Here is a 26,577-nt window from a genome sequence, read left to right as displayed (position 1 = left end):
TTTAAGACTTATCCCTTTGGGAAATAAATGGTGTGACAGCAGTCTGCAATTTCATGAATAGTTTGGAGAAAGGCTGCTTACTAATCCTCTAATACAGGGACCTGGAGGCGCTCAAAGAAATATTGGCTCCAGCCTCAAGACGGAGGAGAGCACTTTTTTGTGCAGTGTGGTGTTAAACTGCAGAATTTATTGCTGCAGGACACTGTGGAGGCCGAGAATGTGAATGGATTTTAAAAAAGGTTCACTTATGAGAGACAGGTTTGTCAGCATCTGTTTTGCAGTGCGACTCCTGCCGTCTCTGGAAAACCCCGGGCTGTCAGGGGCTGGAGGCCGAGCGTGCTGCTGCTGCTCGCGGGGGGAGCCGGGGACGGGGCTGGGGGTGCCGAAGCCCATGGCCGAGTTCACGAGGGTTGAGCTGGCGTCACCTACGGCTCCTCATCTGGACGTGGAACTGGGTTCTCCGTTTCTTTCAGGGGCTTGCTGGCTCCCTCAATTTCCCTGATTTCTGTGGCTGTTGTTCTCAGTCCGTGATGGGAATATGAGAAATGGGGATGATTTTGTCCTTCGTGCCACAGTCGATGTGCAGAGGGGGAGAGTGAGTGTCATGCGGGGCGAGGTGAGGCGAGCCCTCGTTGGGTCGTCCGGGCTCTTGCTGCTGCGTTTGCCTTAGCCCTGGTCTCCCAGCTGGTGCTCCCAGCTCCTGTGGCCACGGATGCCCCCGCAGCCAGCTCATCACTCGGCCTCTGCCTGCTGGTTGAGTGATGCCTTGGGGGGGAAGGGGGGGATTCCTCCCCAAGAGGCCCCCAGGTGCTTCACAGTTCAGGATTTCCTCTCTATACAGCTTTTGAGTAGATCTGGGGGATTCCTAATCCTTCTGTCTTTAGGAACAAGCGTTCTCAGCTGCAGCCGTAAATTAGAATTGCAATTGCCAGTCCCTGCACGAGTGTCTGATCCCGAAGTGTTCCTCAGAGTGGGGCTCGTTCAGCGAGGGTTTAGTAAAATCACATCAGCCTGTAATAACCTCCAAGACACTTTCCTGCCTTTCTTTGACAAGGCGTTTTAGCTGCTTGAGTGGCGTTAATATGGCAAAGCACGTCACAGCGCTTCAAGGGAAAGAGGATTCAGGCAGCAGACAAAGGGATTTCCCGAACTCCGGGACTCCTCCTGCAGGAAAGCAGCTTGTCGGCGCGGTGCGGCTTGGCAGGGTGGCTGCGTTCCTCCTGGATCCCTCTCCTTCCTGGCACCCCGGCACCCGTGAGCGGCTGCCAGTTCGTGCCGCGCTCGCTAAGCTGCGGGTGCGAGCCGGCCGGGGGGCTCCCTGGCTGCCTCTCCCCCTTCAGGGGCCAGGGCAGCGTCTGCTGCAGCTTCCTTCACACCAGCAATGCCACCGGTGCCATGGAAGGCTGTGACCCCCGCAACCAGCGCTGCCCGTCCTGCTCTGTGGTGCTAACGACGGGACGGCGGCAGCGCTGGGCTCTGCAGGGACGTGCCCTTCTCTGGGATTGCCCACCAGAGGGTTGGAAATCATAGCATCGTAGAGTGGCTTGGGTTGGAAGGGACCTGAAAGATCATCTAGTTCCAACCCCGGTGGGCAAGGGCACGTGAGATGGTCATGAGGCAAAAACTGCAAAATTCCTTGTGCTGAGGAGAAAACCGGGACAGGCGACAGCAGGCACGGGGGGGTGCCCTGTCTGTGTCACCCCTCTGTGCGACACATGGGGGTGACCTGAAGGGCCCCCCCTCAAGGGCTGCTGAGCTGTGGGCTCTGAATGCAGAACGTCCTCCCGTAGTGGAGCTGCCAGGGCTGAACCCGCCGGCACCGCGCGCCCTGCCCAGGGATGGGCTTTGGTCCTGGGGACGTGCTAGTGGGTGTCACCTGGCCAGGAGGACAGTAAATAGACAACTGTCACCGCTCTGTGCAGGGCAGCTGCTGCTTTTGAGCAGCCTGGTCTAGTGGGAGGTGTCCCTGCCCAGGGCAGGGGGGTGGAACAGGGGGATCTTTGAGGTCCCTTCCAACTCGAACCATTCTGTGATTCTTCTCCCTCTGGTGTCCTTGCTGGGGAGGGAGGAGGCCGGCTGCTCTTCTGCCTTGCTCTTCTGGCTGTTGTCCCCAGCGTGTCTGCTCGCCCTGTGCGCAGTCCTCCTTCCTTCCCTGTGCTGGGAAATCAAACAGGGATTCTATATCACTTTTCATGAATATATTACGCTTGTTATGTGCTCTCTACGTGTATATATTAGCAATACCAAAAAAACCAAACCAAAACCACCAACACCCTAGGAGAGAGAGAGAAAAAGGCTGTAGTGTTGCCTCTCCTGCAGCAAGAAGTGCCCTGATGTTTAAGGAGCCGAGAACACCTCCTCTTGGGGTCGTCTTCCCAGGGCTCTTGGTCCTTTCAGCTGCTCTGTGAGAAACCAGTGCAGGAGCCCGGCTTCTGTCTGGCCGGAGAGGCACGTGTCTCCAGGTGACCACGGCTTCGGGGGTTGTTGTTTCTTCTCTCTAGTAGCGCAGAGTGTGTGAAAACAAGACCAGGCTGTTGTCCTTCAGGATGATATTGAGCCTGCAGGTGACCAGACATCACGCAGGTGCTTTTCGTATGTACTGCTCTGCAGCGCTCGAGATTGTGTGGAATCGGGGAGCCTCCTAAATTTTATCTGTGTAATTATATATTTTAAAAAGACTCACAATACCACATCTGCAAAGTCACGTCTTTCTCATAGTTAACGTCTCACTGCTCCCTCTGAGTGTTTTGACAAATGGTGGGTCCTCTTGCTGCTGGCTGTGCGGATGGACGCGGTGGAAGGTGGGGAGAGCTGTGTGAGGTGCATTTAGTTCTGACTTCCATTTCATGGAATCATAGAATCATAGAATCATAGGGTTGGAAGGGACCTCTGGAGATCATCTAGTCCAACCCCCCTGCCAGAGCAGGGTCACCTAGAGCAGGTTACACAGGAACACGTCCAGGTGGGTTTTGAATGTCTCCAGAGTTGGAGACTCCACCACCTCTCTGGGCAGCCTGTCATCTGTCATCCAGCCACGTTCTGCTGGTTGCCTGCAGGTGTCAGTTGTACTAGAGAGACGTGAACCTTCCAAAATCTTGACACGTGAGGGATCCAGCAGTAGGAATACAATTGCCTGCAACTCTTTTTGGATACACTTTCTGAAGAATTTCTTATGTTAGCCTCCCCCGTCTCCCCAGCCGACATGGGAGTGTTTCATGAGCACTGTCTCTGCGCAGATGGGAGAAGTTCTGGTGCTTCACAAACTCTGTGCCCGCTGCTTGCCCTTCCCTTGGCAGGAGATGTGTGAGGACCAGGAGATCGGCAGGGTGCAGATGGACTAGAATGACGTGGTCATCCAGAGATGCCTGTGTTGGCTGTTCAAACTTTTATGTGCTGACAAGAGATTTCAGTGACCTTTAGTCCTTCTCATCTGGGCAACCCCTTTGTAATTCTGTGTCTGCTGACCATACATCCATCACTGTCTCCGGAGCCTGTCTGATGTCTGTGCTTTGGGGCAGGTGTTAGCAAGTTAGATGTGTAGAGGAGATCTTAGGAAAGGGATCTGACTCTGGAAAGCTGACACGACAGCGTTACAGAAGGTGGCAGCTTATAGAAGGGGCTCTACTGTAGTGCAGAAGGAAACAGGATGGTGGAAGATGAAACGAAAACTTCAGACTAAGAGAGCACAGCGTTGTGTTTGGGGTTTGGGTTTTGGTTTTTTTTTCATCTTGGGGCTATTTAACCAGTGGCTATTTAACTCAGCAAGGGCTGAAGTGGGTTCCCTGCCTTAGGCATCCACTCTGGCCCTAGAGGCAGTGAATTGTTGGGACACTGGCGATGGGATGTGGTGGATTCACCATCCCCTGAAGTTAAAGAAAGATGTAGTGTTTCTTTGTAAAACACTTGGTCTAATACAGAGTAATGGGCAAGATGCAGAGATTCTGGTCATTGGCAAAGCAGGGTTAATACAGCAGTTTCCTCCATGCTAAAAGAACACGAACTCACAAAGCCCAGTATCCTCGAGCACGTCGTGTTTGCCTTGTTCCGTGACCCGCCTGACCCAAGTGCCTGCGGCTGTGGGAGCTCCCTGGGATGAGGGGAACCGACTGGATGAAACATGGGACTCTCTCAGGCAGTAGCTGTTTGTAAAGTCCCTGCTGGGACCTGCAGACTGAAGACCCAGGCCCACATGTGTCCTGAAACCATCAGCGGGCAGTGGAGGGAGGTGGAGGAAGACGCAAGCGTTTGGATTTTGCAGCTGAAACTTTTTGAGGCCTCAGTGGTGAAGTGGAGGACTGTGACCCTGGTGTGTCCCTGGGAGCTTCTCTCCAGCCCTCTCTGAGTGGTGGAAGCTGTGGTCAGCACAAAATCCTGTCCAGCCTTGGCTCTGATTTCCTGCTGACTGGTGGTTAATGTCCAGTGGCTCTTCTTATTTGGATTGAGCTTAGTGTAGATGTTGGAATCCTTTATCTGTGCTTCTGCCTCACTTAACGGGTCGGTGAGAGATTCCCCTCCCCGAGGCAAGTGATTCTGTTCCAGTCTGTTAGAGGGACTCGTAGATCACAGAAGGGTTTGTGTTGGAAGGGACCTTAAAGGCCACCCAGTGCCACCCCCTGCCCTGGGCAGGGACACCTTCCACCAGCCCGGGTTGCTCCAAGCCCCGTCCAACCAATGTCTCACCACCCTCATGGTGAAGAACTTCTTCCTAACGTCCAACCTGAATCATCCCGTCTCTAGTTTTAATCCATTCCCTCTAGTCGTACCATTACCCGACATCCTAAAAAGTCCCTCCCCAGCTTTCTTGTAGGCCCCCTTAAGATCCTGGTAGGCCACTGTAAGGTGTCCTCAGAGCCTTCTTTTCTCCAGACTGAACAACCCCAACTCCCTCAGTCTGTCCTGATGGGAGAGGTGCTCCAGCCCTCTGATCATCCTCGTGGCCCTTCTCTGGACACGTTCCAGCACGTCCGTATCTCTCTTGTAGTAGGGGCTCCAGAATTGGAGGCAATACTCCAGGTGGGGTCTCACGAGAGTGGAGTAGAGGGGGAGAATGCCTCCATAGTCATTCCTCTATAATGGAAAGAAAGAAAAAGCGGGGAGGAGCAGCACTGCAAACAGCCGTCTCTGTGCTGCGTCACCGCCAGCGTAGCTCTCGCTGTGCCGCTGAGCCTCGGGCGATCCCCAGGTGCTGATTTTCATCGTGGGTGAGCTCTGAGCCCACCTGCTCGCAGGTACCGCCCCACCTCACTTCTGTCCGGCACATCGACAGCTGGTGATCGTGGGAGTGGGTCTGCTGCTACCTAACGACCAACTTTGTGTCCTAATCAGGGCTCCTTGAAGTCAACCTATTTTGTGCTTTGCACATATATCAATGTCTTGTGTACAGAAGGTGCTGGCCGTGCCTGCTCTGTACTCCGGTCACACGCACGTGTGAATCCTCCCCACGCAGCGCTTCGCACGTGTCGCACGGCGCTGCTGTGCCCGAGCTGCCCCGGTGTCACACAGCTCACGTCTCTGCTGGCTGGCGCAGGGTAGCCCAGCCGAGCCTGCGCCCCGCAGCTGGATTTACAGGTGTCTGAGGTGCCCCCCGTGCTTTCCCAAAAGTCCTTCCATGTTGTGAGGCAGATGCTGATGAGCGCAGGGGAGGAAGAGACGGAGTGGAGGTGTTGCAGGCTGAACTGTGCATGTTTCTGGTGTGTCAAGTGAAGAGCATGGGTGGGACTGGTTTTCAGTTCAAACCAGCTTGCTTTGGAGCACTTTCAGAATGCCGGAGAGAGTGGAGTCTGGGCTTCTCCCTCCCTTTCTCTGTCTCGATGCGATCAGCCATGCAGGGAGGGATGAGGAGCTGTGACGAATCCGATTGAATATGCAGCACCAGGAGAACTCCCAGAGGATTTCCCATCAGGTCTGGTATTCCACCTTGAAAGGAAAGTGGGCCGAACGCATACAAACAAGAAGCTTTACAGCCAGGACGTGACACCAGGCTTGTGGTAAGGTGCCAGTTGCACCCAGTAACGGGAGAGGTGTCTCTGTGGGAGTCTGGGGTCAGTCCTGGTGGATCTTTGCTCTTGCACATACAAGTTCTTTGCAGCTACAGCAGCATAACTGTGCATTGTGCCATTTCTTTTGAGGCATTTTTGACCTCCTACCTGCTGTTTTTGCTTGATGACCCCTACATTTTTGGTGAAAGAAGCAGCGGGCAGGGGATCCCTGTTCATGCGGGGCTGCTTTAGACTTTGTGCACTTTTGTTGTCTTCTCCTGCAGGCTGGAGGCTGCCCATTCCCTGTCCGGAGCCATTCCTTTCACTGCCCTTTGTCACCCTTTTCCGTATCTTTAGCAGTTGTGCTGTGACCTCTCTGAGCCGAGGGAGCTGAACTGCACACGGTATTTGAGATGCTCTTCCTTTCCTGATCATCCCTAGCACTCAGCTGTGGGTTTGTTGCTGTTCTCACGCAAAGATCTAAGTCAAAACCTCATTCCTGAGGGACGACAGGTCAGAGCCCAGCATCGTACGTGCAGTTACTTCTGCTCGTGAGCAGACGGGACACATGTGCCGGTGTTCCATTTACCCGTTGCTCTCGCTGTGCTCAGTGTCACACGCTGTAAGCGTTGGGAGCCATGTCCGTGCCCTGGCCCCTCTCCCCTGGGCTGGTGAGCCCCTTTGGACCTTCCCGAGCGGCTGAGCCCCGGGCTGTCCCGCTGCCGGAGTGGTTGGGATCCTCCCCGTGTTCCTGGCTGTTGGCAGCAGCATCCTGGAAGTGCCTGCGGAGGGTCCATGGGCCCAGCCGAGTCTTTACAAGAGGTTTTTGCAAGAGCTCTCGCTTTTCCCCAGCAGTGCGGAGCTCCCCACGCAGTGCCAGGCACCCGCAGGGACCCCGAGCACCCCCGCTGGTGCCCTCTGGCTGTGGGGATGCGTGGCCTGCAAGTGGAAGGGATGTTGGGGAGAACACCCGCTGTGGCTCCGGCATCGCTGAAGGTTGGATGTACTCGGTCTTCTTACCGCTCTCTTCTTCCCATGCCTGCTTTTGCAAGGCCTGAGGAGGAAGGACACGGTCACGCGTGTTGCCTCAGGTTCCCCAACACCGTAGTGGCTGTAGCAGGAGCTGGAAGTGGTGGAACCTCACTTTGCCTGAGTGAGTGTCCGTGGTGGATTTTGATGGTGAGCCATGCTGGTTAGTCTGGTGCAGCAGAGCAGCCTGGGCCTTCCCAGTGGCCCATGTGTGCTGGCCGGTAGGAACATGCCCTCGGGACGGGTCTTTGGCTGCCGCTCCCGTGGCACCCCAGCAGGGCAGCAGGAGAGGTGAGGAGATCTCTGCCCGCCGAGGCAGAGAAAGCTCTCGTAGGCGAAGCCGCTGGGGGTGCGTGCACTGGGGCACCGGGCACAGGAACTTGTGCCATGATTCATCCGAGTTTTCCAGGGCAGAGTTGTCTTTAGGGAAGGTTTGACAGGCCCAGCGTCCCGAGACGTCTCCCTGCAGACCGCTGGTCGGGCCGGGGGAGCTGCTGGGGCCGGGGCTCTGCAAGTCCCGAGCGGTGGATGGACGCTCTGGCTGGTCTGCGGTGGCCGGGGAAGGGCCACGGGACCTGGGTCCCTGGGGAATCTATTCATAGTGTGGAAATACTGCTGCGGTGAGCAGCCTCCTGGGATTAATGTCCCCAGGAGGTAGGGAAGGGAAAGGGGAAAAGATCGGCTGGTGCTGGGCGAGGAGGAGGGTAGGCACGGAGAGTGGGAGAGGACGGCAGCCGTCGCCTTTCAGCTCTGGCCATCTGGGTCAGGGCCACCCTGCTCAAGCTTTGCATATCACGTCTCGAATCTGCTTACTGGGTACCAGATCCTGACGCTCTGCTTAGGCTGAAAAGTCCTCATTAACATTTTGGGAATACATTAATTCCCTTCCTTTCCTATTCCAACCTGCTGACTTTGATTGGCACTATTTTTTACAATAAATGCTTAATTAAAGGCATAATGACTGTATAATGATTGTATTAAAAGCAAGATGATTATAAAAATCAGCTTAGCAGCTGGAGGCTGCGGGGCTGGAATAGCTCAGAGCAGAAATCAGTGCGGCGGTGCCGCACTCGCAGGTTGATTATCCACAGCGTCTCTGCCGCCGTCGCTCTGGCGGACCCCCGGTCCCCTCGCTCTGAGCACCGTGCGGAGACTCACTGCAGAGATGCCTTCTGCCTTGAGGGGTTTCGGTCTGAGCCAGCAGTAACTGGGGGAAGGCGGATGCGCTGTTGCTGCCCGCTCTGGGGATTGCTGCAGGTGAGGAGCAGAGCTGTGGTGTGAAGGAAGCTGCAAAACGTAATGCCCTTTGCACCAGCACCAGCCGCAGCCTCAGGTCTCTGCTGGGCTCCGAGTCCCACAGACTGGCGAGCCAAGTTCAAGGTCTGGGTCCTGATCTGCAGGGCCCATCACGGCCCCGACCGGCACAAGGAGCCCGGAGCTCTGGGCTAAGGCCATGGCTGACAGCATTGCTCCTCGGGCACACCGACACTGTCCCCAGCCAGGGTGGGACATGCCAGTTGAGGGACGGCTTGCTGCGAGCTCGCCAGGCTCCCCTCCTGCCCTCCCTGCCCCCTGCTCCGAGCAGCGCCACTCCTCGATGGGCCACCTCTGCTGGCATGGGCACATGGTCAGCATACGGCCAAACCAGGTCCTTCTGTCACCTCTGCTGGCATGCACACGCAGTGCGTGTATGGCCAAACCAGGTCCTGTCACCTCTGCTGGTGTGCACATGCAGTCCGTGTGTGGCCAAACCACGTCCTTCTCTGCCACCGTCTCAGGGCATGAAACGTGACAGTTGGGTGCATCGTCCAGCCTTGGTGGTGTGTCCTTAAAGCACTGAGGAGTGTGAGCACTGGGATCGAGCAGAGATGACCCAGGAGAGGGAGCGTGACAAACCCCTGCAGAGCCTGTGGCTTGTCTTCTGTTGGACCATGTGCTGTGCTGCAGGTCCGTGCAGGGCCAAGGGCAGCGTGTTCTGGTCTTACCCCTTCTGTACGGGCTCCTGCCCTTCCCTTCTAATGGCACTCAGGTAGATCCCATCTGCTCCTGGAGACTTTTCAGGTCCCCAGGCCTTGAGCTTAATTGCTTTTACCTGCCTGCGTCCGAAGGTGCCAGGAAAGTTGTGATGCAGTCGGTGACAGATGGTGCAGGCGAGGGTGGTCTGAGCTTTCTCTGCCATGCCAGTTCCCTCTTCGTGCCTGTTCTTCAGGTCATGTCCCCATTCATCCATAATGATCTCATCACCTCCACTGCTACATTTGAGCTCTGTGCCACCTCAGGTCTCGTTCGGACCCAGCCGTGCCCCTGTTCCTTCTGCGGTAGCTGGAGCCCCAAACTTAACAAGACACAGAAGAGGCAATTTAGAAAGTGCTCCTCGCACCGACCTGTTGCTTGTGCCGTGCCTGGGTCAGGGTAGTCTGTGTGAAAAGCTGGAGGCTGCAAGTTCAATACAGCATAAACAGTAGGTGTGATGTTCGACGGCAGTTTTAAAAACACTTGTAATCTATTTAAGTGTACACTTACACTGATCAAGCAGTGGTAGGAACAAATGTTGAGAGAAGTTTGGTTTTTGGTGTCTAGAGCTGTGTGCCTCTGAAATAGGCTGCGCCCATCAAAATGCAGGTTGTGTTTGTGGCAGAAGATGCCCTAGTGGTCCTAGGTGGGAAGCGCCGTGTCTCTGCTGGAGGCGTTGGAGCACAGGTTGCGCCTGAGGGCGGGAGCTGCCGGTCACAGGGTTTCATCAGCACCAGCGTTCTTCGCTGCTGCACGGGGAGGCCGCGAGTCCGGAGCTGCCCTGCCTGGAGCGTGTCCCGTTCCTGGGGACAGAGGGAGGCGCAGAGCTGCCACCACAACCTGTGCCTGGGCTGTCCGATGCAAACGGCTGCGGGGAACCAGTATGTGCAAACCTCTGCCAGACCCATCAAGGCTTGTTTGGTTTGTGTTCTTCTGAGCTGGGCTTGGCAGCATGCTGGTCCTCGCCTGAGCTGCCGGGGAGAGGACGCGTGGGGATTCCTGCTCCTCAGGCACACAGCGTAGTCCCCAGCGAAGGCAGCGCTTCTCTGGTTACGGACAGAGATGGTCCAAGCTTGGTGGAAGAAACACTTGCGTCAAGAACCCAGCACAACCTTACTGGCTGCACGTACCGCCAGGGCAGGTGGCTGCGGCAGCATTGCTCGCCTGACTCTTTGGACCACTGTAACATGGAATTCTCCCCAGGATTTCATCAGGAACAATGAGGAAACACACCCCACCCTCTTCTTTTCTTCCTAATACAGCAATGAAGGTTTTCCTTCCTTTTCGTCCTTTTTTGTTTTAAAAATAGTTTAGGCATAGAGTACCATGAATGCAAAATAGTAGGGTACCCAAAAAGTAGCTTCCGTCATCTTGGCTTCTTTCTGTATAGGAAGCAAAGTGCCCTCTCCTCAGAGTTACCTTTAGTTTGGGGGTGTTTTTTGTCCCTTCCTCTTGGGATGAGTTGCGTTTTCTGCCTGGCCTGGAGGTCTGTGATCTGGCATGCGGAATTGCTGCCAGGCTCGGCTATTCTGATGGCGCTTCGAGAGCGTCCTCTCCTCAGGAGCCTCGAGACCAGGTATCCTCCTCTGCGCCTGCGGTTCAGCGTGGCAGGCTGCAGCCTGGGCTCAGGCCAGCACGTGCAGCTGCAGCATTCACTCTTTTCACCACTGACTGTAGCCATTCCAGCAATTTCATGGCATCACTGGAGGCTGCCATGAGCAAGCCAAGGCAAAGGCTGTACGGTGACGAGCTTTTGACGCACTACACTGAGATGTTCTGTGGCCAAGACTAAAAACATCTTAAAACCTCCTGTGGTGCGGTGGTGGCTTTAAACTCTTAAGTTCTTAGTGAAGCAGTTCAAAAGGGGATTTTTGGTCTCTTCTGTATGGTCTGAATATTTGTGCTCTTACTTGCTATCTTAGCCCCTACTGTGATTAAAGGAAAGAGAAGTTCAGAGGCAGGAATTCTTCAGCTTCTATGTTGTCTTCTTTATCTGAGGGGAAAACATTATTCTGCTGCAAGAGTAAAGGTGCATGGTAGACTCTGAAGCTGTCCTAAACTGATCTTTTTCACTGATGGGTTTTTGGTCCAGGTCTCTGCTAAGATTAATCTGTCTCTGGTCATGGAGAGCACCCGCAAACTGCAAGAAATGGGTGGAAGTTCTCTCCCCAGTGGTGTAGGGCCTCTAAGGCAGGTAATGCTTCGACAGCAGACTTGCTGGGGTCTACAGCAGGGAGAAGTGTGGAGTGCCCTCGTTAGGGAGAATTACGCGCATGTGAGGGCTGGGAGAGGGTCCAGCCTTGGGATATATGTAGAGCTTCCCGTTGGAGAGCAAAATGCTTTCCTTGATGAATCACAATTGCACTGGGTTGTGCTTCTGTTCATGGGCAATGGGGAACGGCTCATTGTCCACGCAGAGTTCTGCGGCGTGTTTTGAGGTCCGTGTCAGCGCAGGTGTATTCAGGGGGATGGGGGATGCGTTTTTGGAGTGGAAGACCTCTGTCTCCACGCCTGACTGACGGGAGGGCTCCATTCCCATGCCGCATGCAGGCTCTGGCTTCTCATCCGTTGTCAGTAAAGGAGCGAGTAGTGTCTGTGAAGGCTTGTTCAAGTGTAACCAGGGTCAAAAGCCTCCTCAGAGCATTTCAGTGGAAGGTTATGAGGCTGCTGGACAAACCGTTTTTTCTGCTCATCAGGGGGCCCCCATATGAATCTTTCCTATTTTCCTTAATTTCTTTAACTGCCAACTTGCCTCTCCCTTGGTTTTTTGTTAATAAACCCAAGTGAAATCTGTTGTTGTGATGAAAGGACCCTGCAACATCTGCCAGATGGATTGTATGCAGCCAGTTTATTAATTTGATGGGGCATTTAAAATCAGCTTTTATAATTGCATTTTAATTTCATAACAAATAAAGCAGCTGTGCAGAGTGAAAAGTTGGGCTGTTGTGGCATACACCACGGGCTCGCTGACTCTAGAAGTGCCTTGGATTTTACGGCTTGACCCTTCAGGGGTCTGTGAACTTCATCAGATGACGGGGTTTAGGAGTCCCCCGGCGCTGGGAGTTCGGAAGGCTGTAGCCCCGTTGTGCTGGTACCAGAGACTGTGCCTTCCCAGGCCCAACATTCCCAGGATCTGGGGGGCACAACTGGTGGGCTGCTTCTGGAAGGAGGGTACTGCTGCCGTTGGTTCACAAACACTCCTGGGATCTGGGTGTCAAGAGCGTGAGTAGTTGTGCACCTGAGCATACGTAGCCCGTGCACGAGCTTGGGCTTACCGGAGTGTGTGCCTGCCCCTGGGCAGTGTGCGGCGGTTGGGGTTGAGCCGGGAGCTAACTGGGCTCCGAGCACAGGGTTGAAGGCCATGAGAAACTTTACATCGCTCGGCTTACTTCCAGTTTTGAGTGTGTCTCAGTATAGACACGGGCAAATTCAATGGAAGGGAGGAGAAACCTTTCCTGGTGTGGGAAAACAATAATAGGAAGAAACTCGGAGCCTGATAAGCTCTGGAACGAAGTGAAGGTCACAGCGCGATACTGCTGCTCAGATGAGGGACTTGACCAAAAAACGGGTCAGTTGCTGATGATTTTTGAGAGCTCGGCAACAGTAATTTACGGCTGACATTGAGCAAAACTGTGCTGTCGGCACGGTTCTGGCAGCTTCCCTTTTTCTGGGTCCCTGGTAAGGCAGCGGCTCGGAAGTGAAAAACATGGTTGAGAGACCGTGTCATCTCCACGTTAGCCTCAAACAGGTGTGGGTGCTTTGTTTAATACCCAGGTTACGCATGAGGTTGTCCAGGACATGGAGTTGTTGCACAAGTTGAGGCAATGTTCACGTGTTTGCTGGGAAATGATTTTGGAATAAAACAGGCTAGAGACCCGTGTACGACTGTAGTACCCGGTTCCTCTTGACTCGATCTTGGATTACAAGTGTGTGGTGGTGCTGTTCCCACGATGTGATGTGCATCTGGTCATGGGGTGAGGTCAGGGTACCTGTTCCACGGCTTTTCAATTTGTAGCCTTCTGGAGTTTGTCTTTGCTTGTGAGACATCTGCCGGGGACCACCTCTGCTGGGGACGGCTTGGGTATAAACTGGAACAAGATCTTAGCAATGCAGTCGAGCTTACGGCTTCAGCCACACTTGGCAGCTGCGTATTGTAGCTAATCTGGACCTGCAAGTAATCCTGCGTGCCCGGGGATTTAGGAAGCCCTGAAGCCTGGTGCCATAGGGACAGCAGTGGTGCTATCGGCACCAGGGTCCCAGCTGGTCACCCTCGTGGATTACCGAGCGCTGCAGGTATGCCGCTTGCAGTCATGCGTCAGGTGTGAGAGAAGCAGGAACGCTGCCTCTGCCTTTCTCCCTCACCCTTGAGGACATCTCTCATGGTCAGAGTAGCTTCAGGGTGTCCTCTCCATCAGGGTGGCCGGGGATGGTCTCTGATGCCCCTCTCTGGGTGTCAGCGCCCGTCGCTGTGCTGCCTGTTGCAAAGGCGCGGTGCGATGCCCCTGGGTTCTGCCATCCGCCTTGCCTCGGGGCTCGAAGTCTCTGCGCTCGGGTTCGGTATCTGTCCCCCAGTGGCTTCCTGGTAGTCATTTCATAGATAAAACAAGCAGAATGGCTTTGTCCCTTGCTTGTAGCTCAGGACATAAAATGTGAATTCTGATGTTTTTCTGCCCCTCAGGGGGCTGAAACTAAATTGACCTGTTATCCAGGAATTTGGCCGTGACAGCTCCCAAGGACACGGCAGTGCCTGAGCGCGGCTGACGGGGAGCTGCGGGGGCAGGATCGAAGGGAACGCACCGGGGTCCCATGTCTCGCAGTCAGCGGAGGAAGGGGCAAGTCCGAATGGAGCTGGCGTGGCCCAGAGAGAGCTGTGATAAGCAGGTTTGTGCTGGAGCATTAGGGAGGGTCCCAGGGAGGACCAGAACTGTCCTCAGACGCTGCCCGTGCCGCTTGCAGAGGAGTGCTGGGAAGGGCAGGGAACGCGGGCGCTGCTCGGGAATCGGGATCCGACGGCACCGTTAGAGCAAGTGGGAAACCCTGGTGGTGAGTTACGTGTGAGGGACCTCAGCAGAGTTCAGCGTGGGGGTCCGAAGGGACGGTGAGCAGAGCTGGGGGGAGGGGGGTGGTATGAGAAAGCCCATGAAAAATGAAATTACAGGTGATACGCACCAGGAAGCAGGGCCTGCAGGGTTTTCCTTCTTGCCCTTTAAGTTGTTATTTATCTTTGTGTGCTAACTTGTCCCCAGCACAGCAGAATCTGAACTGGAAGTCACGTTTGTGTACGGCAGTAGCTGCATTGGGATAGCCGGGGTCCGCTCAGCTTCTCCCCTCGTCGGGGACTTGGCAGCGCTGTGAGTGCGGACCGCAGTCACGCGCTTGGCGGTGAAATCGCTTGTTTGTTTGATTTTAATGTCCTGGAATAGATGATGGGTGCAGTGTGTTAGGAACTCCTGAGTCTGTGTCGTTAGCTCTGGGGTGACAAAAGGAAAATGTGCAAGTGGGACCCCCCGGCGCGAGAGCTGGCCTGTACGTGGAACTGGTCCGCAGGTCTGGTACGCACCCATCGCGTGTCTTCATCTGGGAACAGGGGTAATAAATGGATGCGTGTGTTGGAGAAAACCACTGTGGCACCACTGTTGTGAGTGCGGAGAGGCCCCCAGGGTGGGCTCGGGCTCCAACACCTGCTGCTTGACGCTGCCAGCTGGAGACCTTCCCACAGGGCTCATGGGTGACCCTATAGGTAGCCCTTGGGAGAGACCCACCCAGGGCCCGTTCCCTGGGTGGATCCTGGTCAAGTTCTCATCTCTCCTTGTAGTAATGGCTTTAGGCGGAATAATGACCAAAACATTTCTTAAAAGATACTGACTGCAAAGGCACATGTGGTCTGTGGGCAGCCCAGGTTCAAGCTGAGCCCATGCAGATGCAGTGCATAGAATCATAGAACCATAGGGTTGGAAGGGACCCCTGGAGATCACCCAGTCCCACCCCCCGCTAGAGCAGGGTCACCCAGAGCAGGTGGCACAGGAACGCGTCCAGGGGGTTTGGGATGTCTCCAGAGACGAGACTCCCCCACCTCTCTGGGCAGCCTGTGCCAGGGCTCTGCCACCCTCACAGCAAAGAAGTTCCTCCTCGTGTTGAGGTGGAACTTCCATGGTCACGTTTGTGCCCGTTACCCCTTGTCCTGTCTCCAGGCACCACTGAGAAGAGCCTGGCCCCATCCTCCTGACACCCCCCCTTTCAGTATTTATCAGCGTTGATAAGGTCCCCCCTCAGCCGTCTTTTTTCCAGACTGAAGAGACCCAAATCCCTCAGCCTTTCTTCATCAGAGAGGGGTTCCAGTCCCCTCAGCATCTTGGTAGCCCTTTGCTGTCCCCTCTCCATCAGTTTCCCATCCTTCTGGAACCGGGGAGCCCAGAACGGGACCCAGAGCTCCAGTTGGCTGCATCCTGCAGCGTCTCAAGCGAGACCTGGAGCGGGAGCGCTCCGCGGGCTGTGCTGTGCTCCGGGCACGCTGTCGTCTGCGGGACTCACCATGGAGAGCCTAGCAGGAGGAACATGGCAGTGCATCCCTTTTACGGGAAACCCTCTGGTGCTGAAGAGAGATCCCGTCTTCCTCAGAGCAGGACGGGGACTGTGGCTCATGAGCAAACAAACACGGCGGGAGCTGGGCCGGGGGCTGCTGCGGCCCCAGCATGGGCCAGAGGGATCCCTGCACCAGCAGAGCGGGAGAGGGAAATTTCTTGCGAGACAGAGCCAAGGAGGAAGATTCTGCTCAAGCGGTGAATGAGACAAGGGTTGGCCCGAGCCCAGCCTCATGAATAGATGAGCAGCTTGGGTGCCAGGAGTGACATTTCTAATAGGGAGGAAAAAATAATAAATCAAAGTGGGGCACATCTGTATCTGAGAGACTGTGTGAGAAGGCAACTTCTGGGATTACTCTGGGAAGGAGCCATCACATGTCAGTACGTAGGGGACTCGAGAAGGGGAAAGCCCACGGCCACTATGCGTTGGGGTTGTTTTTCTTTTTTTTTTTTGTTTCTTTTGGTCTTGGAACTTGTGAAGCAAAGGGAAATAGGATCTTCAAAAGGAACAGAGGCGGTAGGAACAAAATAAAGGGTTTTGAAGTCCCAGCTAGCCCATGTGACACTGCTAGCCCCTGTGAAAGGCAAATCTTGGTATCATCTAGAGTCCTGTCAGGTTGGAGACCTGCTTTGTGCTGGGCAACAGAGAAGAGGCAGGACCAGATCCTGCAACTGCAGGCTGTAGAGTCAAACAGTAGAACAGCGACAAAGCAAATATGGGGTGCAAGGGGGTGGTCTTCAACACCTGACACTGCTGAGCTGGTTCTGTATGTAGGCTTTAAGGGTTAAATGGGATTGAAATGAATGGAAGGAACGCAAGGGCAAAAAGCATAGTCTTTGGTCAGGACAACTGCTTTGTCATTTGCAGCTGGCTGGGGTCCATAAGCGTCATTTCCGAAAGGAATTTTCCACAAGACCTGAAGAATGCTACAGTGGATTCTCCAAGGGAGAGGTTTGGAGGTGCGGTGGGGTATGTAGGAGGCAGCAGAAGATGGCCTGGAAGGCATGTTTGGAGATGAGTAAGGGCTGTGAAGGGGGTGGGGGAAAGTAGGGTCAGGTCCATGGTAGAACAGTGGTGGAAGGTGGATTTGTGCCTCAAAGGGGAACGTAGGAATGTCTGCATTTGCTGTAAGAGTGGAGAGGGACCCAGGCAGAGAACCCTCAGCAGGGGTTGAGAGAAAGCCAAGGTGATTTCAGCAGCTGCTGTGGGCTTTTTCTCCGGAGTCCTGCAGCAGCAGGTTAGAGGGTCCTTGCGGGCAAACCCAGCTCGAGAATGTGCCGGTCACTTGGGCTTCCTTGGTCAGGCCGTGGAGCAAACAGCAGCATAGCACCACACTGGGAAACTGCCGTGGGACTTGACTGGCTGGGGTCTGGGGTCCAGAGTTGATTGGCTATGACTTCCTTCATTAAAGAAATTTTTTCCTAGCATGTCTTGTTTGTTAGTTTCTTCAAAGCGTATTTAAGCATTTCATGTGCACATCCCAACACGACTCGGTATATGCCTCATTACCATCTTTATAGCTATTCAAATCACCAGTGACCTTCAGAGCTGATGGTTGTGTGTGTGAGTCGCCCAGCTTGCATCAATGATTTGTAGGCCTCAGTAGACCGTTTATTTCTCTCCTCCTGTCAGTGCCAGCTTCTTCTTGACCGCTGTGGTGTTGCCCAGTCTGTCTAAGGCCCCCGTGGGAGAGGAGGGCTGTCACGGGCAAGGGGGGCTCGCAGGGAGCTCTGAGCCTGGTGCCGAAGGAGAAGGGCCTGACTTTGCAGAAGAAAATGAAACAGGCTGTTGGAGTGACTTGTCAGGAGACACCTGGAAGGGCTGCTGAGAGGTGACATCCACATGTCAAGTCAGCCCCTGCTGAAGTCCAGCTGAATCCAAGCTGCTGCTTTGAGTGCTGTCCTTTCGGTGTGCCGGGCGTGAGTTCCTTCAGAGTTCCTTGGCACCCATCTGGTCTTCTCCATGCCAGCCCAAAGCTCATGCTTTCCATACCTCATTTCTGAAGAAGTTGCATGTTTATATGGCAAGAAACGTTTGAATGAGCTGACTGAGGCTGAGGTACCTACCTTCTTCATCTTAGCCTTCACTGGTAAGACCAGGCTTCAGCAGTCCCAGGTCCCTGAGAGCAGTAGGATAGTCCATGGTAAGGCAGGCATACCCTCAGTGGAGGAGGGTCAGGCTGGGGAACATTTAAACAAATGGGACGTGGGGCCTGATGAGACGCACAGGTGAGTGCTGAGGGAGCTGGCTGATGGCGTTGCCAGGCCACTCTGCGTCATCTTTGAAAGGTCACGGTGGTCAGGAGGTTCCTGGTGACTGGAAGAAAGCAAATGCCGCTCCTGTCTTCGAGAAGGACAAGGAGGAGAGTGTGGGGAACTCCAGGCTGGTGAGTCTCGTCTTAATCGCTGGGAAGGTGATGGAGGAACTAAGCCTGGAAACCATTTCCAAACACATGAAGGGCAAGGTGGTGACTGGGAGTAGCCAGCGTGGATTTGTGGAGGGGAAATCCTGCTGAACCAAGCCGAGAGCCTTCTGCAGTGAGGTGACGAGCTTGGATGAGGGGAGAGCAGTGGGTGTTTTTTATGTTGACTTGAGCAAGGTTTTTATGTTGACTTGAGCAAGGTTTTTATGTTGTCTCATGTAACATCCTCAGAGACAAACTGGTCAAATACGGATAAATTTAAATTTTCCCTTTCGGTAGCACAGACTCAGTTTGCTGTTACCTTAAAATCTGTGTTCAGCTTGATGCCAGACGGGCTGAAACTTCAGTCCTTCCAGTCCTCAAGCAGTAGCGAATATTAAAAAGGAGTACTATGGGACTGAAGAGCCAAGCGTAAGAACACAAGAACAGAAGGCTCTGGAGAGCTGGATGAGTTCTCTTCCACAAAGGGCTGGTTTGGAATTTGGAAATACAAATACACTAGAAAAGGGAAATTTTCTGTTGGGAAGTGTTAGCAGAGCTGCGAAAGCATGGACGAGAGCAGTGGGAAATAAGGTACGGGATTTGGGTGTATTCCAAATTGTGACAACATCCTAACCTTTGGAGAGCAGGAGCATTTGCATCTCAAGAGAAGATCTGGAGGAGAGACTGAAATGAGTCTCCTGTTCGGCTTGTAAATCAGGCTGGCTCGTTTGTTTGTTTTTCCCTTGCTTCCTATAGGAGTAATGCCTAGATACAGGCAATCGAGAAGTTCCTCATCTTTGGGGAATTTGCTTTGGCTGGCATGGAGCAGAGCTTAATTTATTAATAACTCTGGTGTTTGGATTGAGCTGTGAATGACATATGGGCACTAAGGCGATGGGGGCAGGGATGAATCTGATGCTGTCTGTGAAGTGTTGGGAGGGAGCTGGATCGGGAAGGTGACAGCACGTGGCAGAGTGTGGATGTGTCTGTGCCTTCTGCCAGTCGGGATGTCGAATACCGTAGGAATTCAGGTGTTTGTTAACTAATTAAAAGAAAAGAGTTGTCCACTCGGTTAGCAGCAGCAGAAATCCCAGCCTGGCAGTAGGACTGTGCTCCATGTCGGGGGCAGGCTGTGCTGCCGCGTGCGTAACCACAGATTCTTTTTTCCTGAGCTGAAAGTCCCGTAAATCTGCCCGCTGGGAGTTAAGCCTGACGTCGTATTCCCAGCACTGGCGCTTGCTGCCTTACTGGGAAGGGAAGGGCCGCTTTGCCTCCCAGCCCGGGGCGGGCAGTGAACGCCTGGAGCAGCAGGAGCGAGTTCCTGGTGGCGTTGGCCTCGGTGGAAGTACCATGATCACGAGGACTCCTGCGTGGCTGGGGCTGCTGGTATTTTGGATCAGGACAGGAAAAGAGAAAAGAAACCATTTTCCTCAGCGGTCTTTGACTTGGAAGGCTCCACGCACCACTGCGCTGGTGAAGAGAGCTGGTTACACGGGGATTTGTGTAGAGGTTTCCAGCTGGGGCAGAACGCAGTGCAGCTGACACGCGTGAGCACCGAAGGAGGTGTGGGGAGGGACCCCGGGGGTCGAGGGGGACAGCAGGGTGACACAGAGGTGACAGGCAGCAGTGTGGTCCTTCAAGCACGTGCTCCTGCCTCCCCGTGCTGCAGTGGATCAGGAGAGAGGAGCCACGCGTGCTGGCCTCCACGGCCCTCGATGCCCTTCAGGAGAGACGCCTCGCCCTCTTCAGCTGCGGGTGGAAGTGTCTCCATGGGGAGGTGACCTGAGAGGATGGTGTTTTGGGAGTGGGAGCTCACCCTTCCAAACCAGGCACGTCTGTGCATTCTGCAGAGTGCCCGGCACGTTCTGAGGTGATGGGTGAAAAAGCGAGGAGCAACGGGATCCTGGGAATTGTGCAGAATCCTTGTGCTGTGGTGAAGACGAGCAGTAACTGCTGTTTGTGTGGCTCTGACACCACGTGCAGCCACAGGATACTTGCATAGCCTTGTGGTACGAAGTTTGTTATTACCAGACTCTATCTTGAGAGCTATTCCTACCGAGGACCGAAGATCCGGCGCTGGGGATCGCGTCGTACCAGTGGTCTCATTTGCTTGGTGGTTTCTTGCGTGTAAAGCTGAGTAACTGCTGGTCAGCTCTGTTCCTTCTGCCCGGTTGCAGTGCAGACGGAGGAGAACGGGACAGTAGGGTTTCCCTGTGCTCGCTGGTGGCCTCATCACTGTCACCCCTTTGCCAGAGGGCCTTTTTGGTAATCATAGGATCATAGAATAGAATCATAGAACAGTTTGGGTTGAAGGGACCTTAAAGGCCACCCAGTGCCACCCCCTGCCCTGGGCACGGACACCTCCCACCAGCCCAGGTTGCTCCAAGTCCCGTCCAACCTGGCCTTGAACCCCTCCAGGGATGGGGCAGCCACAGCTTCTCTGGGCACCCTGGCCCAGGGGCTCACCCCCCTCACAGCAAAGGATTTCTTCCCAAGATCTCATCCCAATCTCCCTCTTCCAGTGGAAAACCCTTCCCCCTCATCCCGTGGCTCCCCTCCCTGAGCCAGAGTCCCTCCCCAGCTTTCCTGGAGCCCCTTTAGGGACTGGAAGGGGCTGGAAGGTCTCCCCAGCGCCTTCTCTTCTCCAGGCTGAACCCCCCCAGCTCCCTCAGCCTGTCCCCACAGCAGAGGGGCTCCAGCCCTCCCAGCATTTCCCTGGCCCTAATCTGCCACGGGAGGTTCCTCATCTTTTACGGGGTCCTGCCTGGTGGCTGGAGGGACCATCCAGCAGCCTCCAAGGTCACCGCTGCCTTTGTGCTGGGTCGGGTCCCCAGACTTGTCTGCAAACCTGCGGTCTCTGCCGCTGGGAGAAGCAGCTCTCTCTTTGACTGCCGAATTCACTTGAGTACGTTTCAGATCGCAGGCAAGCTCAAAATGAAGATGAAGTTTCTTCTATCCAAGCCCCAAGGTTAAGTTACGATGACAAAGCTGGAGAAACAGACACAGGGAAAAAACACAAGATAAGATGCTGCAAGTTTAACATAGACCCGACGTCAGCCTTTTCCATCTCCTGCTGTCCAGGGGCTTGGGGGGGAGCTTAAGAGTCCAGTTCCACGTCCCCTCTCCGCACTGAGGGGTTTTGGAACGGCTCCTGAAGTTTCAAAGCAAGTCCCAGGAAACCCCCCGTCTCCGTGCTAACCAAGGGGGTCTCTTGATGTGGGGGGCTTGTTTTTAAGAACTCGTTATGCAGGTAACACTGAGGGAATGCTTTTGAGATCGTTGCCTGCAGGGCCCCCGGGATGCTGACTCTTCTGTGTAGTTTTTGTCTAGATGTCGAACTGCCGATACAAATGCTACACCGTCGTCTTCTCCAAAGGATGTATCAAAACCTTATCACTTTTGGGTGATGTGCAACAGTTTCTCGTGATCTATAGCGTTCCATAGACTACATCTAACATTAATTCACAATCTGTTCCGGAGACCATTGTGTTACAGAGTTAGGGAAGTGTGAGCCACGGTCACCTGGACGCGATGTACCTGCTCTCCTTCCCCGCTGGCTGGGATCGGGGTGGTGCAATTAATTGGCCTTGTAAGTGCTTGAACTCAAGCGAGAGGTGCACATCAGCTGTTCTCTGGATAAAATAGGGGTAGTATCTGCACACTCTGGATATAATACATAAATGGGGAGCGTCTGGAAAGATCGGTAATGATTCTCACTTCCCTTTTTTCTCTCTTGCGTTGTGCGCGTTTCTGTTCTCTTGGGTGCTGTGGGAATGAAAGTGTTTTTTTCTGTGGCCATAGGAAATGGAATGGTCATAGATGATGCTTTTTAAAATGTCCCAAAACGATCAGGATCTTTCTTGCAGAGCCTGCTAGCATAAGGTGTGGGGGATCCAGTCGCAGGGAACTGGGAGATGACAGCTGACATCAAACGTACGTTTGCTGGCAATGGTTTTCGTTTATTTCTGAAAGCTCAGACTGCTTGGTAACCTCGAACTGTGCGGGGTGGTCTGCTTTGGGCCCCCGTTCGTTCTTCAGGTGTAATAAGAAGTGCTGGGTTTGTCTGTAGCTGTTGGGTGGTTTGTCCCCCGGCCACCTGGAAGCCGTCCTTTCAGCCGGCAGTCGGTGGGCAGCTCAGGCTGGTAGTTCCCTGGTTTAATGAGGACGCTCCTGATGTGATTCTCCGTTAAAATCTCCTTGACTCTGAATTCATTTAAGCTTCAGAGCACGTTTCAAGACTTCCTTTCCGTTTCTCTAAGCTTTGAGCAAGTGAAAACAAGGCTTAATGGGTTGGGAGAATTTTGCTGTGGCAGTGAAGTACCTTCCTGTTTGCTGTGTCATTTGGAGTGAAACAGCTCTTGGGTTTTGAACACGGGCCAGGCAGGACACCCCCCTTCTCAGAGTGACTCGCGTTGTCGCCTTGGCCAGTTTCTTTCCCTCTCTGCGTCTCGTTTTCCGTGTGGGGCAGTGATGTCTACGTTGCTCTGGGGATGTCAGAAGTTACCGTAGGTGGCATCTTTCCAGGAAATGGTTTCACCAAAGCCCGTGTTATGGCTGGGTGGCCCGTTAACAACCCTTCTTACAAAGATGGGTGCTACCAATTTGCTGTTCCATTTTCGCAGCACATGGCTGCATGAAGGCCACTGTCTACGCTGTCTCTCTTCTTATGGACATGAAAGAAGCTTTTGAAGGCTGGTTGAGGTGCTTTCTTCCTCCAGACCACGCCTGACCCCAGACAAATTTTCTGTGCTCTGCCCTTTTGTGTTTCCCCTGCGTTAACACCATATGACGGTCATTCTGGCAGTCCCTTTTTCTGGAGCCCTGCTCATCCTCACTTACCTCTTTCTTTCTCCCCACAGTGCTGAGTATTGGCGAAGGTGGCTTTTGGGAAGGAACCGTGAAAGGAAGGACTGGTTGGTTCCCGGCAGAATGCGTTGAGGAGGTGCAGATGCGACAGTATGATCCACGGCAAGGTAAGCTGCTTTCTTACGTCTGAGTGTCTCAGCAGACACACTGGACAGTCACAGGCACTCAGAATTATTCATTCTAAATTTCTCGCAGTCTCTGAGTTTGCCCATTCTTTGCGATGGGCGATGGATGCACCTGCAGAATTGTATCTCAAGGTGTTAGTTCACGCTACGGGGTGCATTAGCATCCAGCAGCAGACAGGCTGGTCCGTGGCAAGCGTGTGGGACTGTCGCGAGGAGAGCCGTCATCGGTCCCTCCTGCGGCCATCGCTGCAGCGGCAGGGTCTTCTGCAGGCGACAGTGGGTGATGGAGCAGGAGAGTGTGACTGTTGATCTGAACCTCCAACCCCGCTTTACGTTTTAGGAGACTTCAAAAGAAAACAGTAATTTGCATGTGTTTGTTCTAGTCCAATAGAAAATATTAAAAGTGGCTGTGACTCAGCCCTGGCACGCCTGTGTCTCCGTCTCCAGCGCCAGCCACTGCCTAAGGGGAATTTGCTGTTCCTGGAGGACAGTGGTGTCAGGGGGAGCTGTGCCAAACAGTACGGTGTTCTTGGAGGTCACCGTGGCTTAATGGGTCTCCTGCTGTCGTGGGCTGTATCACCACAGCTTCCCCTTGTCACGGACGCCTGCCCGGGCAGCGTTCCTCTCCAGCCTGAGGACTGGGTAGGAAACACGCCTGAATTTGTCCCAGTGTAAAGCAACTGAAAAGAACATCTGGATTATTTTTTTCCAATGTATTACTTAGGAGAGAAGTGTCCCTGATTTGACAGATTCAGTGAAGTTCACTTTGCGTATTCAATGAGCTTTGAAATTCACACAGCTGGATTCTGGGCAGTGAGATTGCGAAGCTGGAAACAAAGTTGTGGAAGAGAAAAGAAAATAAAAAAAATACAGTTCTCTGTTCAGCACAACAACTAGTTTTAAGTAGTTTCTGGAAGCCTGAACCCACTTAGAAAGTCTTTTCTTTGCTGTAATCCCAGTCCTTCCTGAGTGTCAAGTGTACGTGTTGGCGCCCTCGGGCATCTCCTCAGCAGGATGCTCGGATTCCATAAGTGAGCCGCTAACTCTACGTGCGCTGTGAGGAGGTTGTGGCACGTCATGGGTGCTCTGGGACACCTGCACGTCCGTCCCTGGTCTTGTGGCCGTGGAGGGTGTGGTGGGAGCAGAACTCCACGGGTAGCACTGCGAACCTGCAGGGCTTTCCTCCCCCCACCTCTGAGGTGGTTCAGCTGTTGGCTCTCCGGTCTGCAGTTCCAGCTCGTGTTCCCAGTGCTCGTTCGTGTTCTTCGAGTTCTCTTCATGCGTGCTTCGTCCCACTGCGCTGCTCGCCCCCGCCTTCGCGCTCTCCCGTGTTGTGAGCTCAGCTGTGCCCGATGGAAGTGAAGGAAATGTGTTTCTGTTGTGCTGGTGGGAAACCCTTGATGCCAGTGAAGATTTGAATGGGATATTCCTCCTTTTTCAGGGGTGATTAGGGCTGGTGACTTGGGATTTCCACTGAGAAGGTCCCACCGTCCTCCCTCTGTCTCGTGCTGCTTTGGAGCTGTGCTCTGGAGCCATGCCAGCGGGCAGGGGCTGTCCTCTTAAGATGCTGAATAAAAAAGAGAAGAGACTAATCAACGTGGCTTATAAGCCTTTTGGGTTTGCTGGGTGCTTTCTTGGAGGATGCTACGTGTTTGGGTTAAATTGGAGATGTGTAGTGAAATGTGAAGAACAGATGGTGCTTTCACGCTAAAGCTGGAGCAGAGGGATGAGCATTTTCCTCCAGTTGTCCATACTGTTTAGTTGTTGGCATGTCCCCCGGCGTGGTTTTGGGGTTTGCTGACTTTTACTTGTCCAGACAAAGCTCGGGCACGGTTTTCAGGCACAGATTGTTTGCAGAAGGTAGTTTGGATAAGGCTGTGGTGCTTGTGCACAGAAGAAGGTTTAGCTGCATGGACATGACGTTGCTCTGCCGCTTCTCACCAAGATGAAAGAAAGAGAAGTGTCTATCTTCTGAGTTCCAGTATAGCCTAGCAGCTGACTGGGCAGGGCACTGGTGGAAAGGCTTTGGCCTGATGATACGTCGCTGGGGAGCAAAGCCACATCAGACTTGTGGACATCTCCTATGGACTGAGGAACGCAGCAGGGTTGCATGGCAGATTCCTGACTAGTCTCTTGTTGGAGCAGATTGAAGATGACTGTGACAAGGATGAGAGCAGCTCCAGAAATTCATTATGATCTTCATTGAAATTCCGAGAGCAGCTTTTGGGGTTGACATTTTGGAGACGGTATTAGGATGTTCCCTTAACCTGCATGTATTTTCATGCTTTGGGGAAAAGGCCATGAGCTGCATATCGATCTACCTAAATGAGCCAGGCTCTTCTCCAAGGGTGTCTCCGGGTCAGCACGCCCCTCCCAGGTCCCAATTGGTAGACACTGCAGTGCTTGTTGACTCTGAAGGAAGATGCCCTGCTGCCCACCTCTGTTACAGGCCCCAAGGCAGAAACTTGAGTTTCTCACTTCCCAGTCTCCTTAGATATCTCCTGTCTGTAGAGCTAAAGTCCTTTGGGGCCTAAACAGAGTTTCTTTGTTAAATAACTCAGACTTTCTATTTGTTCCAGATGTATTTCTTCTGGCCCTGTTGAGTCAGAGATCTCTGATTTTGCCCATCTTCCCACAGAGTTGATCCTCCTTGTATCATCCTGACATCCTGAGAGGAGGTCCAAATTCTATCTCTCAATTCCATCACTTGTTACCCACTTTTATTCCTGTCTGCACCTCTGCTAACAGCATATATTCTACTTAAAGTGGTGTGGCGTTTCTGTTGGATTCAAGAAGTTAATCTGTGCCTCCCATGTGGTTGAAAGAGGCCTCGTCTTTCTGCCCATACCAGATCAAGCTCTTCAGGTGGTCCTCCCAGCTGCGGGCAGGCTGAGACCTGTGGGTGTAAGAGCCTGCACGCAAATGCCGGCTGGTCACATCTCCCTGTCTCTGGGTCCATTATGAGACGGTGGTGTGTAGACCTGCCTTTGGGCAGTGGGAGTGCCCCCGCCCCGATCTCAAGCTGCATCATGCGATTCTGCACAGGAATGTCGTTCTCTCCCTGAGGAGAGGCACTGGTGGAGCTTTGGACCGGAGGGACTTTGCTCCCACTCACGCTTGTTGAGCAGCCACCTGGAGCTTCGTTTACGCTTGCAGAGGTGCTGTGGAGTGTCACCAGGGGATGTGACAGGTGCCATGGGTGAGCAGCACTTGCACCACTACCCGAGAGACTGAAGATCTGTCTCCAAGTGATGTAGGAAGGTGATCTTTCGCAGTGTGAATGATGTGGGGCTCTGACTAAAATGAAACGGAAAGAGGTGGTTTGTCAGCGACCGTTTTTCAGCATGTCCAGCCCATGTGTATGTCCACCTCCAGCTCTCATTCCTCTCCTCCTCGTGTCCCCAAGGACGACGTAGCTCAGGGTTTAGAGAGCACCAGGTCGCTGAGCGCGAGCTGCCTGATGTGCCTCATCGAGGAGGGGAGGAGGCACGTGGCCCTGGAGCTCGTGCTGCAGCTGGAGCCCTTTGCCTGGAGTGGTGACGCCCCAGGCACGGGCGAGGGGTCGTTCCCAGTGGTTCCC

General features: G+C 53.9%; 1 protein-coding gene across 4 annotated transcripts in view; it reads left to right on the top strand.

Moving 5' to 3' along the window:
- The window catches only part of SHANK3 (SH3 and multiple ankyrin repeat domains 3), a 382,593-nt gene that overhangs the window by 208,319 nt on the left and 147,697 nt on the right, over positions 1-26,577 (top strand). For all 4 annotated transcript variants that reach the window (XM_063323817.1, XM_063323818.1, XM_063323816.1 and 1 more), the window contains one exon: positions 22,866-22,979. In XM_063323817.1, the coding sequence (XP_063179887.1) occupies positions 22,866-22,979 (114 nt within the window). The remainder of the gene's footprint in view (positions 1-22,865; positions 22,980-26,577) is intronic.

This window comes from Chroicocephalus ridibundus, chromosome 1 (genome assembly GCF_963924245.1).
Source record: "Chroicocephalus ridibundus chromosome 1, bChrRid1.1, whole genome shotgun sequence".
Classification (NCBI taxonomy): Eukaryota; Metazoa; Chordata; class Aves; order Charadriiformes; family Laridae; genus Chroicocephalus; species Chroicocephalus ridibundus.
The sequence above is the reverse complement of the archived record's forward strand: the minus strand, read 5'-3'. Positions and strand labels throughout refer to the sequence as shown.